Raw genomic sequence first — 13,695 nt, forward strand, 5'->3', positions numbered from 1 at the left:
CACCTCCAGTGCCGATACTGGGCATTATCACAAGTACTTGTGCACCCCAGCATTTAAGTTTTTAAATGGAAGCGGCTGCCTGAGTTCCTGTGCTTGCTGGGGACCTCGGGCGGCTGTCTTTTACAGTGCAGGTCCGGGCCACACACCTCCTCTGCCTCCTCCTTCTGGCCGCACACAGCCCTGGTGATACGCCGCACATCCTGATGAGACGACGCACACAGCCCTGGGGAGCAACACAGAGTATGTAGCTGCATTCTGCATTGTTGTATTGGTGGGATTTGTAGATTTTTTTTTTTTCATTTTTTTTTTGTGGTATCGGCATGTACTTGAGGAAAAGTATTGGTGCATCCCTACTATTAACAACACGCCCCCCCCCGGTCTCCATTGTACACCTTACACTCCCTCCATTGCTGGTCAGTTGCAGTGCTTCCCACCCCCACACACACCACTGCTAACCTTCCCCACCCCCACACACACACCACTGCTTGGCAGTACAGTATTCTTTCAGTACCAGGGCTGGCACGCAGAGCACATTCCAGCACTTGGCACCCTGCTGCCACTCTACAAAAGTTTTCATTCAAATATGTGAAGCGGCGCTGTCACCCAACAAATATAACGGTGAACAATACTTCTGTGAAAAACATATTCAAATTCAATCTTCTTATCAACTGCTTGTTTGAGTCAAAGGTAATTATCTTTCAAAAAAGTCTTAGAAGTGACTAGTAAAGTAGCAAACATCCTGTGCCAGTGTATTAAACACATTCAAAAGTTTTGCAGACTTTTGTGAAAAGGAGGGCACAGCTCACCCCACCATCCCCCGCATGAAAAAACTGCACTCAGGACAACTGTATCTTGGCCCTTGGCCCTCTGTGTATTGAGTTGAGTGCACATGTGGGTCTGTGTGGTGGTCTGTTTGCACTGCACACATTATGGTTATGCCAGAGTAGTGAAGGGGTTTTCTTTTTGTTTGTTTGTCCCATCTAGATTTTCCTTCACTTCCTGCATTCAAAATGTAGCACAAAGTAAGAGTAAACCTACAAAGCTCCAGATATTCCCTCTGAAACAGTTGTCACTGGAACAAGTGTGCCCATTAGAAGATTCCCCCTCACCTCCAGTTTCAGAGACCGTGGTCACTAGTAGTAATGAGCTGGGGCTTGGTGTGAACCCATTTCACCCGAGTTCACTTAAAACTGTGACTGACACAGCCTGCTCCATGCTCCCTCATCACCAGGGTGCTTGGAGCTGACTTTCCGGGCAGCGTGTAATGACTTGCCGCCCGGCTTCCTGATACCACAAGTTGCTAGTCTCGGTGAATCCCCAATAGTAACACTACACACTGCCACAATAAATACAGACTATTTGTGTTTCCTGCTGTGGCCTGTCCAGGGAAGTGTGTGCATCCTGTCATGTTTACAGTGTTGCTCTAACCAATGCATCTCAGGGCTCCAAAACACATCTCCATCAGGGATTAATGAGTCTACTCGTATACGTAGACTACAATCTCTGCAGCTTGAACGTTGTATTGAATTAGTGATAGGAGTTCTCCAGGCTTGTCAGCAGCCTAGCAACTTTAACTGTATCTATTTTTCCTAGAAATTACCAGCACTGAGACAAAACAAAAAAAAATGATGGAAATAAGATTTTATAATGGTCATCAGAAACAAGTTTTGGGGAAAAAAAATCTTTCAATGGGGACACCTGACAATGTCTGACAGAGGTATTCACTTGTAGAGATATCCTCCCATTTCCTATTGTGTTGCCATGACTGGAAGTCAAGGAAAATCTCCCTAATTGGACAGAGACATCAAAAAATAAAATGACGAGGGAAATAAATGCTGTCTTACCATATTTGAAACTGCATAAAAAAGGTTTTGGCTATGCATGCACTGTAAGGAGGAACTTTACCCGTATATTCAAAATAAGTGCAAATACACCTTTAGAAATATTATGGGATGACAATCGAAAAACAGATACTTATAGCTAATTGTTGGCTTTTTATTTGTTGCATACTTTTGTTTTCTATACCTATTTTTCTTTTCTTCCCTAGTGTTCTGACAGTGGCCATTTTAACTAAGGGCCATTTTCGGCCGATACGTTTCGGCGGCCGATCAGTGCATCCCCATTGGTTAGTCTATTTAAATGTCCCCTGAGCCTACTAGAATATAGGTTGTATCTGAAATATTTGTATTGAGCAATCTAAACTTGACAGGGACTCTAGTCTTTACTTACTCTATTCAGAAAGTTTGGGCTTTGCATACATGTGTGATGTAGCTAACCATTGGAATGCTGCAGGTTGTAAACCAAGCCTGGTCCTGCCCAGTCCACTGCAGTGAGGTTTGTAGAAAGGTGTTCCAGGAGAACATCTGGCTATCTTCTACCAGACCAGGTCTGTCTGTTCTCCAGGATACAAACAAATTGTGCAACAAAACTTCATGTCCATTGAATGTTGTTTTTTTTTTTTTCTCAATCTACTTTATTGGGCTGTATCATACATCAAGCATCATGCCTGCCTTACCCCCAGACTCTTCCTCATCATTGAACAGATTTCACCCATTAGGAGCTAAACTGTAGAGGCAATTATGCCCCTAATTGGGAGAAACGTGTCAGGAGAAAGAGTGAGTACCAGTTTGCATGGCTGTCATGAGTCCCTAACCAGAAGGCAAGGACTTTTGAATTTCCTGATCTGCATTCTTGTAATGGGTCAGTGGTTGAGAAGGTATTGAAACCAGTGGGTCAACACACCAAGCAGGCAGCCTCCATGTGTCTCTTATGACAGACCCAACCCTCATGTTCTTAACTCAACTGGCCTGCCATTGCCTAATATTATGATGTATATAGAACTGCTTATATGTAGTTGATAATTGCTGGACAAACAGCAGACACTGAGGAGTTCTTCCCACAAAACGTAGAGCTTTAATCAAACTTGGAAACTTTATAATTTTTCTTGGTCAGTGGACGTTGTTGACTGGCACTGGAGGTCCATTAATTGTGTCTGTTGTAGTTAATATGCCACCATGGAGTCTCATCCCTGGCTAGTCTCCCGATACCTTTTAGTAACTCCCTCATCAATTCATGTCGAGTATTTAGTAAATTTGTCCATTCCATTCTGCCAGCTCTGTTTATTTGCTGTAGCCGAGATAGCACACAGACTCTGATAAAGTCCACAGACCTGTATTCTTTGCTCTTTTATAGTGAACCTTGAACTCAGTTGGCAAAGAAAATTACTTTATTGCTAGGATATTACTTCTTCATGCAACTTCTCCGAGTGCACAATGTTAACTCTCTTTAAACATTGCCTGAATGTGCAAGTCTGCCATTTCTGCACTTTGTACACAAATGAACTAATTGTCATGTAACGACGCATAATAAGGAATTTTGTGGAAAGCTGTAAATATGTCATGTTGGTTCTTCTAGCGGAGTATGCAAAATCTATGTTAACCAAAAACATGAAAATTAATGTAGTGCACTAATAACCTTATTCCATCAAATCTCTTCCAAAACTGCTGCTTCGGTTCTTTTGCGGTTTTGTGAAACATTTTGTCAAATTTTAAGTTACTTTTTGAATGAATCTGCACACAATATTGCATACCTGAAAGCTTTGCATCCTGTAGAGAAATATGAAGAAAAGCATACCTGGTGATGATTGCACTCTCAGCCTCAACTTGTACAGAGATTTTCCGGTTTGCGGCACAACAATCTGAGCACCAACAGACTAGGACTCATTGTTGCTGGGTGATTAACTCTACAGTTAACCATTTACACTAACAAACACCTGACCTTAAGGCCTTGTTCACATCGAAAGCGTGTGCGTTCCAGAGCGGCACCTGCTGGAACGCACCGCGTTCGCTGATAAACTTCCCCCCGCGTTTTGGGGAAGGGGTGTGGCGGTGCATTGTATTCAATGGCACCGCTTCCACGCCATCCCCCGCCCGCAGTACAATCGAGCGCGTGGCAAAACTTTGCCAGCGTTCCGTTCCACTGCAAATGCAAAAAATAGGACTTACTCTAAGTTTTGCCACGCGTTTGATCGCACTGCGGTCGGGGGGTGTGTGAAAGGGGGGGTGAAATTTCTCAGTGATCGCGGTGCGTTCCAGCAGCTACAGCTCTGACTCGCAGACGCTTTCGGTGTGAACAAACCCTTAAAAAAATATCTAGGACAATAGCTGCCATGCCTAACAGGAATAAAGTAGTGTTTAAAATATGGTAGCTTACTTTAGAGACAGGGATTCTCTAACTTCTTATTTAGCACACTCAGATTCACCTTGACAATTTTTAAATGTAAAGAGAGGACGAAAACAGTGCAGGAAAAATATTTACAGATAAAAAAATACAAAGCAGACAATAACTGTGAAATAAACAAGATTAAAAACTAAAGTGGCGGTGTTTGCTTGGTCCTTGGTTCCTGAGTCCAATTCAGAGTAAGTCTGATTCCCACAGGGTAGCTGGCCCTCAGGAATGACTCCCAACATTCAGGCATGGTTCCATTGGAAAACAAGAGCCATGAGCTGCAGATGCAGCCATCCTTTTCTGGTCCCTGAAGAGGAACTTTACTGAAATGCCTAACTCCAGTCCAAACCTTTTCTCTTTCATTTTGGATATAATCAGGAGGGATTAGAACCTTTGGCAGAATAAAAAGTCAGACATTTAAAACATTTCAGACACCCGTCACCTGGACAGATAGTTAGTAAAAATCTTAATAGGGATGCAGCTTGAAGTAAAATTATGACAGAGGTTCTAATTAGGGATGCACCGATATATCGGCCGCCGAAACATATCGGCTGAAAATGGCACTTTTGGCTAAATGCCGAAAGTGCCATTTTTGTGCTAATACATTGGCACATCTGTGCTTTCTTTCCTCCCCGCTGGGCGCTGCTCTATGTCCCAGAGGGGAGGAGGGAAACTGTGACAGGCAGCCGAGCACTGCGGGAAGAGAGGGCTGTGAGCGGCCGGCGTCTCTCCTCCCACACCGCTCAGCCTCCTATCACAGTCCGGCAGAGCGGTGTGTGGGCGGAGACAGGCCGGGCTGTCACAGGAGGCTGAGCTCTCCTCCTTGCACCGCTCGCTCAGCTTCCTGTGACAGCGTGTCAAAGAGGAGAGTGAGTGCAAACACTCAGCGATCAGTGAGATATCTCTTCTAAATGATCACTGACAGAAATACACGGTTAAAAGGGGTTCTACCTCTTCCTTACTTTATTCAAAACTTTGGACTTGGGCTCGTACTGCATTTTGATGAGATTTGTCCTTTTTGTCTGTCTGTTACATGGTTTAGCATTCACTTATTTATTTTGTTCTTATATTCATTTCCTTTTAGGACCTTCATCATGGCACAACAACTTCTGCCCCGAGCTTTGGTTTCCACTCGTTGGCTTTGGGACACTTTACGGGCTGGTTCAGCTGTCAGATCAAATCTTCGAGTACTTGATGCATCATGGCATCTCCCCAAAACTGGACGTGACCCCTGGCGCGAGTACAAGGAGCGCCACATTCCTGGAGCCTATTTCTTCGACATAGATGTCTGCAGTGACCGCACCTCCCCGTATGACCACATGCTTCCAAGTGCAGACCAGTTTGCTGAATATGCTGGGAAACTTGGAGTCTCCAACAGCAGTCACGTTGTGGTGTACGACACCAGCGATTTTGGCTCATTCAGTGCTCCCCGGCTGTGGTGGATGTTTAGGGTTTTTGGGCATCCACACGTGTCCGTGTTGGATGGTGGTTTGAAAGCTTGGTTAAGGGAAGGACATTCAGTAAATTCAGGGAAGGAACCTCGCCCTGAGCCAGTAGAATTTCAAGCCAAATTGAACACTTCTCAAGTTGTAGGACATGAAGAAATGGTAGAGAATGTTGAGAAGAGGACAATTCAAATGGTGGATGCCAGAGTGGAGGGAAGGTTCCGAGGACTCGAGCCTGAGCCCCGGGAAGGTGAGGTGGAGTAGTGTTTATTGTTAACAGTTGTTTTTGCAGGCATCATCTTGCAGATCTACTATATTATTGATGCGATTTTAAGCAGGAAGTAAACCGCATGTTCCCAAGTTGCATATTATGGGCTGTGAGAGATTTCAGGGTATCACAATGGCTAATCTTCACCTGCGTCTATCTGTCTAAAGTGAATAAATGTTTTTACTTTAGCAGTAAATGTATGGCACTCTTTGCTGACCATGTCTGCCACTGCATTACGGTAGTTTTAAATTTACTTTAACCACCACAGGGCCGGCCGTTGTAAAAAAAACGGCCGGCCGAGAGGTCTCTAGATCTGAGCGGGCGTCTCTAGATCTGAGCGGGCGTCTTTTGACATCCGCTCAGACACGTGAGCGGGAAATGGCCGATATTTAAAAACAGGCAGCGATGCCTGTTACCATACAAGCAGTGTAGCGCAATTGTAATGTTTGTCCCCTTCTTTTTTATATGTGACTTGTATTTTATTTTACTTTTTTATATGTTACTTTTATTTTTTTTATTTATATTTATTTTTTTTGCACTTATTGTTATTGCTATTATATGGGGGATAACAATCCCCCTATATAATAGCAAAGGCACACTGACAGATCCTCTTTATGGAGACATTAGGGGTCTCTAGGACCCCTAATGTCACCTGTGGACCCCAAAAGAAGCTGATGAAGCAGAGATCTGCTTCATCAGTGAATGCGGAAGTGATGTAATACACATCACTTCTGCATTCACAGCCCGGACGGAGATCAGCAAGGAGCTGATCTCCCGTCCTCCTCCTCCTGACGCCCTCCGAGCCGGTCCCGGGATTCAAGATGGGGCAGCGGATCCCGGGATTCAAGGCGCGGGGGGCGGACGCGAACGAGCAAATATAGGCGATCGGCGGGCTATGGAGCCACTGATCGCCTATATGTGAAACACCCGGTAACGGGTGTGTGCAATGGTCGGGACTTTTCTGCCCGTGCGTGCCCGCTAGGGGGCGCGCGCGAGCAGAAAAAAATTGCCGCCGGGAGATGGCAACCCGCCAATGCAGCAGTGCCGTCCGTCCGTTTTTTTACTACGGGCGGACGGCAAGAGGTTAAGGTAAGTGCTAACATTAACATTGGGGGGAGGGGGAAAAATATCCTTTTTAATGTCACTTTTAAGTACAAATCTAAAGTCCCTATCTTGTATGTAACCCGGGGACTGCCTATAATGCGAATAGTAGACTCTAGGGGGCGGATGGTAAATACACCACAAGATATTGCTAAAGTTTTTAGACAGTACTATCAAGACCTTTTATAATTTACATCCATTAAACACCTCAAGGGTGACACAGAAGAGACAGGAAGAAATTAGAACATATCTTGGAGAACCAGGACTTGCATCCCTTTCGAGTGAAGATGTATTATCGATGGAGGGCTTCATTACAGATGAAGAAGTAGGGAAAGTATTAAAAACCATGCAGATAAGTAAGGCGCCGGGCCCAGATGGCTTTACTTTAAAATATTATAAAACTTTTCCAGAGATACTTATCCCATATTTAATAATAGCCTTTAACTCGATACTACAAGGTAAATCAATTCCCAGAGATACCTTGGGAGCGCATATAACGGTAATTCATAACTAGGGTAAGGATCCTCATTCCTGCGCAAGCTATCGGCCGATATCTTTGCTAAACCTAGATTTTGAAGATTTTTACAAAAATATTAGCTAATCGGTTATCACTATTTACGACCTCATTGATCCATTTAGATCAAACAGGTTTTATAGCAACTAGATAGGCAAAGGATAATACGATTCGGACATTAAATATTATCCATTTAGGTCAAGCGTCCCGCACGCACTTATTGCTGTTCTCGGCAGATGCTGAGAAGGCATTCGATAGGGTAAGTTGGGATTTATCCAGGAAACACTGTCATATATAGGGCTGGGCCCATCTATGAGGAAATGGATTGCAGCAATATATTCTTCTCCATCGGCAGTAGTAAAAATTGCTAGTACTTTATCTGAACCATTTGGGATAACTAATGGTATGCGTCAGGGATGTCCGTTGTCCCCTATGATTTTTGCATTGGTCATAGAGCCTTTATTAGGGGTTATCCGTAATTCATCAGATATACAAGGTCTCAAAACTAGTGTTGGTCATATGCAGATGACCTTCTGTTTTACCTTACTAAACCGATAGTATGGGAAATTATTAAATTATAAAATCAATATAGCTAAATCTGGAGTATTAGGCATTTCTATTATCTATCCCCTGTGACTCTTAAACTTTAAGAGTCTTTTAGATTTTGATGGTCACAAACATATATACGTTATCTGGGTACGAATATAACGGCTGATCTTACTAAGATATATGAATATAATTTTAAACCTCTGCTTCATACCTTTTTAAAAAGGAATTTGATAGATGGAATAAGGAAACTTTTACATGGTTTGAGAGAAATAATATCAAAATAAATATTTTCCCAGATATATGTACAAACATTACCTATAGCTCTCCCAAGTCAATTTACTTCTTCATTGAGATCGTTATTTTTGCGGTTTATGTGGGCAGGAGGTAAAGCTAGAATAAAATGGTCAACTCTATGTTTTCCGAAACTAACTAAGGGGCGGGATTGGATTTCCAGACTCTTTAAAGTATTACCAAGCCTCTCATCTGGCTAGAATTTCCGAGTGGTGTAATTCTTCATCTAGGAAGCAATGGATTACATTGGAACAGTTAAGCTCCAATATTCCATTACAAGGTCTACCGTGGGCTACTCCCCCTCTATCACTAGAGATAGATGCACATCCTCTGATTAAAGCGACGTTAAAAATAACTTGCAAGCTTTTTAGTGATACAGATCTTTCATTAATACCTTCCCCTATGACACCTATGTTGGGATCTCCTGATTTTTATCCCCGGCGTTACAGATAGAGCTTTCTTGAAGATGATAGAGGACAATATTTTTAGAGCTAGTCATTTTAGTAACAATAGGGAATTTATATTAAAAAAAATATGGGCATTTTCTGAATGAATGGCAACTGATTCAATTGACATCTTATTTTCATTCAAGATCAAAACAAATTAATTTATTTAGGGAATTGACCTCTTTTGAAAAGGTGTGCCTTTCGGAGAACCCCCTTAGACATACTTTATCTTTGGCATACTCTAAACTAATAGACCTAGAGAAGGAGAGTTCTCCTTCGTTTATTAGAAAATGGGAACAGGAACTAGGTCATCCTTTTTCCAGAGAGCAAATAAATAGGATCCTGGACTTGGCACATAAGGCATCTATTTCAAACAAAATACAAGAAGCAGGGTATAAGTTTTTTGCGAGATGGTATATGACACCAGTTCGTCTCCAGTTGATGTCCCCAGGTACTTCCTCTAAGCGTTGGAGATGCAAACAGCAAGAAGGAACGTTACTTCATATTTTTTGGGAATGTTCACTGATACGCACCTCTTTCATTTAAATACCTTGTCATTAAAGAAATATATAAAGGTCCCTTGCTGATGCATCTTATTAATGCTGCAAGGGCGTGTATACCAGCCTTATGGAAAAGGAGTGACTCTCCCTCAATGGCTCAGTGGTTCTCAAGGATAAATGATATTAAATTAATGGAAGACATGACGGCTACCTTGTATGGTAGAGAGGAGGCTTTCCGTCAGATATGGGCACATTGGATAGTGTTTCAATCTTCCACAGAATATATAAGGTATATACAGCAATAAGAGTAGGAGGAGTGGGGAGAAGGGAAGATGGGATGGGAGGGGGATGTTGTCTTTTTTTTGTTTTTTTGTTTTTGTTTAGGGAAAGAGGGGAAGGGTATCAATAATTTAAGATGGTTATTGCATATAGATAACTGTGTTGATATTATTAGGTATTATTAGGATGTAAATGTGATACATGGAAATATTGTGTTTATATTGGCTTATGAAAAATTAAATAAAGAGTAAACACGCCTATGCTAACTAGGTTTTTATTACCAGTTGACCATCCTGTTTTCAGAGTGTTGATTGTACACAATAGAACAGCTGTAGGGAATTTTGTTAAAACCTGTTTAGTTATCTAACATCAAAGTGGTAATTAGACCAGCCAATCAGAAGTCTTTTCAGTGTTAGTGAATGACCCTAAACTGTAAATGAATTCAGAGCCTACAGTGGCTAGAAAAAGATGAGTCATGAAGAGATGCACATAGGTACATATATAGATTGGAAATATATGCTGGGTGGAGTGGGTCCTTATGAAACCTTTGTCATCTGAGGTCTAGATATTTTATTTTTATTCTTATTCTGTCGGACTGTTTCTGTTCATCTGTTACTTCGATTCAATTAAACGCTACTCTCTGGAGAAGAACTGAGGTTGCTTGGACATTTTCTGAAGATCCAATTATTACAGCGCACATAAATATATATATATTTGGGTATTTATATATTTATACACCCGCCATATTTTATCACTACAAGCACCTGATCACAATTCCCTGCACACTGCCTGTACTGCGGATGTTTCCATCAAGCACAGCACTTCTGCTACCTAGTGTCCTTTGGTCTCTAGCACACAGATGGCTGTTGCTGAATAGCATTATTCATTGCTAGGATGCAGGTGACTCAATAGAGTCCATTTGCACTGTATATAAACTTGATTACAAAGTCTTGCATGCACACTGTGTAAAATATGGTCCATGCAAAGTACCATGAATGCATTTAGTTTTTTACTGATAGAAATGCTCATGTGCATGAGCCTGAATGCAAAGCTTGATTTGGAACGGCACCTAAATGATTGATAGGCAATACAAAAATGGCAGAGCCCAGGTACATACCGTACTCAGGTAACATATTGCCTATGGATTTAAGTAGCTGATTTTTCTAACCTGTATAACAAGCTGTGTATGTTGCTGTCGACCTCTGTGGACCCAACCTCAGGCTGTATGTTATAACCAATAGTACATGGATGTTTGACATGCTTGATCTGTTACCTAGTAGTGATTGGGGGCAAAGAGCTAGAAATATACACCATTACATTGACACAGAGCACTGCATTTCAAATCTGTATCATTGTGTTTTCCAAAGTTAAATTAACATTTGCTAGTGGAAATGCAGAACAACAGGTTCACTTTAACCCCTCAGCAGAACAATCTCACACACGAAAGTGAAAACCTGATACAAATTTTAACTCTTATCCACACAATCCAAACTTAAAGAGGAACTCAATGATTCTCAAAAGTTAACCCTTGCAGTGGGGCTTAATCTAGGGGAGCAAATAAAGAAAATATACTGTAGTTACCTGATCCTCGATCCCGCCTGGCTGCTAGACTGGTCCCTGTAGCCTTTTCTCTCCTGAGCTTTGGCAGTCTAGGCCATGCTGACATCACGTCTTATGCAGGTCCATTCACTTGCATTGGAGGTGAGTAAGCCGAGGGACTTACCAAAGCCGGAGAGGGTGAACGGTCACCGCTGCAGGATCAAGGTTTAGGTGAGTATTTTATTCCGTTCCCTAGACCAAAACAAGTAGTTAACTCTTGCAGTAGGTCTACCACCTTAACTTTTGAAAATTCTGGAGATATTCTTTAAAAAAAAATACCAGGATTTAGGCTTTAAAGCTATAGTTAAAGGAGAACTATGAGGTGAGTGATTTCCATTCATCCTCATAGTTAGAGTTGACCTGTGACAAAGAAGCTGTCACAGGTTGGCTCTTTTGATCGGGAAGTGAGCGAACGCATACCGTCACTTGCATATTTTCCGATCGTCTCCCTGACTGTCAGTCACCGCTCCCTGCAGGGATCCCCCCCCCTTCCCACTCCGATCCTCCATCGTTGAGTGGAGGAACGAACAATAAGGGGTAGGCACAGCTGTCACTCACGCAGCTGGGTGGATCCAGACAGTATTGTTCAGGATCCGTCCCGGCTGCGGCGCTCTCAGTATATCGCGGGCAATAGCTCGCTATATACTGAGCTTTGGGTCATGGGAGGAGGATAGTATATGTCCTATGGGGAAAAACACTTACCCCATAGTTCTCTTTGAAGTCAGTTTATATAAAAAGAAAATACTAGCAAGTAGCTTTTTATGACGGAATTATTACGAACGGAATAATTAGCTTTTTATGACGGAAGTGTAAACTGAGCCACATATGCTCAGCTCAATGTACAATCTCAGCATTATAATCTGCACGTTTCCAGAAGTTGCATCATCCCTGACCGTTTTTTTTTTTTTTTTATAAATTCTTTATTTAGACAGTTTTTCAAAAGGTCAACTTAGTGTTTACAAAACACATTATTTAACTATACAGGCAGATAACAACATTCTGGATCATGGGGTAGAGGTAGAGAGGGTGGGAGTCATTACGTGAGCCGGCCACGCTGTCTTTCTGAGGTGTCCATTAATGTGGGGTGATAGCATGGGCCTTATTGGTAGGGACTCTCTCTCGGGTTCGGGAGGGGAGTGAAGGTAATGAGGGACAGCTGGCGCGATATCCCACTGGTAATGTGGAGGGGGAAGCGTAGTTCGAGTCACACGTATGTATGGGATTCCAACTTAGATGTTAAGGTAGTAGGTTGATATGTAGGGGGGGGAGTGCGGGAGGGAGTGGGTGGGTTGGTGAAGTAGATTGAAAGGGTGTGGGGGGTAGAGGGGGGGAAGGAGACTAGATCGGGTGGGTTAGCACCTCCAGTCCCTGTCAGGTAGTTGGTTACACTCAGAGTGAGGTATTCAGGTGACCGTATGAACCCCATCCAGGGAAGCCATGTACTGGAGAATGATGTATTGTTTTGTGTGATTGAGCTCGTGAGATCCTCCATGAGATAGATCCTGACCGGTATTTTGACCAGATTGCAAAAAGCTGTAGCGTGAGAATCTGTCCGATTTTGAATGACCTGCTTGGGATGGGCTTCCCAATTATATAAACATAGGTTGATATTTAAGCATTTACCAATCGTTTTCCTGATCTGTTCATATTTTTGTTTGTTTCAGGAATTGAGCCTGGGCACATGCCCGGTACAGTGAACATGCCTTTCCCAAGCTTCCTCACCGAAGAAGGCAAGGAGAAGTCTCCTGAAGAACTCAGACGTATTTTCCAAGAGAAAGGCATTGACCTGTCACAACCACTAGTGGCATCATGTGGCTCTGGAGTCACTGCCTGCCACGTGGCCCTCGCTGCGTTCCTATGTGGTAAAGAAGACACTACAATATATGATGGTTCCTGGGTTGAGTGGTACATGCGTGCCAAGCCAGAAGATGTTGTATCAGAGGGCAGGGGGAAGACCTTGTAAGTGTCTCGTTCTCCGACCTGCTTAGAAAGACTTGTGAACTTGCTGATCTTCAGAAACTGCTGACCATGTGTAGCCCTTGTGCTATCACTGTCTGGTGTACTTGTTCACATTTAAAACGTTTTGCTATGTTACAACAACATTGCTATTATGTGCCTTAATTCTTTCTTCCACTAAGTGCTTGTATTCATTGATGGTGACTTGAAGGGTTAGTATTAACTGTATTATATTAAAGAGATTTTACCAACAGAGCTGGGAAATTTGCAGAGGCCTCAGAACCTTGATCAGGATTGATATTGGAAGATACTGTGACCTTGTAGAGGAGATGTTTTCTATCAGTCAATTATGCTACAAAATCCACCTAGTTTACCCTAATCTGAGTTCTATGAATCCCCCTGAAAGCTAGATTTAACAGAGCTCATGACATGCACCCTGACAGAGCTTCTATCCCCATAATGTATCTCTCAGCTTCCTGTATCACCTATCACATTCAATCATCCACGGTAGGTTTTAAGC

At 42.6% G+C, this 13,695-nt stretch overlaps 1 protein-coding gene across 1 annotated transcript in view; it reads left to right on the plus strand.

The window, feature by feature from the left end:
* The window catches only part of MPST (mercaptopyruvate sulfurtransferase), a 15,955-nt gene extending 2,546 nt beyond the window's left edge, over positions 1–13,409 (plus strand). The window contains exons 2-3 of the mRNA XM_018552296.1: positions 5,312–5,922; positions 12,884–13,409. Of these exons, the coding sequence (XP_018407798.1) occupies positions 5,322–5,922; positions 12,884–13,182 (900 nt within the window). The 5' untranslated portion in view covers positions 5,312–5,321 and the 3' untranslated portion in view covers positions 13,183–13,409. The remainder of the gene's footprint in view (positions 1–5,311; positions 5,923–12,883) is intronic.
* Positions 13,410–13,695: the final 286 nt, after the last annotated feature.

Source organism: Nanorana parkeri, unplaced genomic scaffold, assembly GCF_000935625.1.
Source record: "Nanorana parkeri isolate BGI_ZX_2015 unplaced genomic scaffold, ASM93562v1 scaffold83, whole genome shotgun sequence".
In the NCBI taxonomy this organism is placed as follows: Eukaryota; Metazoa; Chordata; class Amphibia; order Anura; family Dicroglossidae; genus Nanorana; species Nanorana parkeri.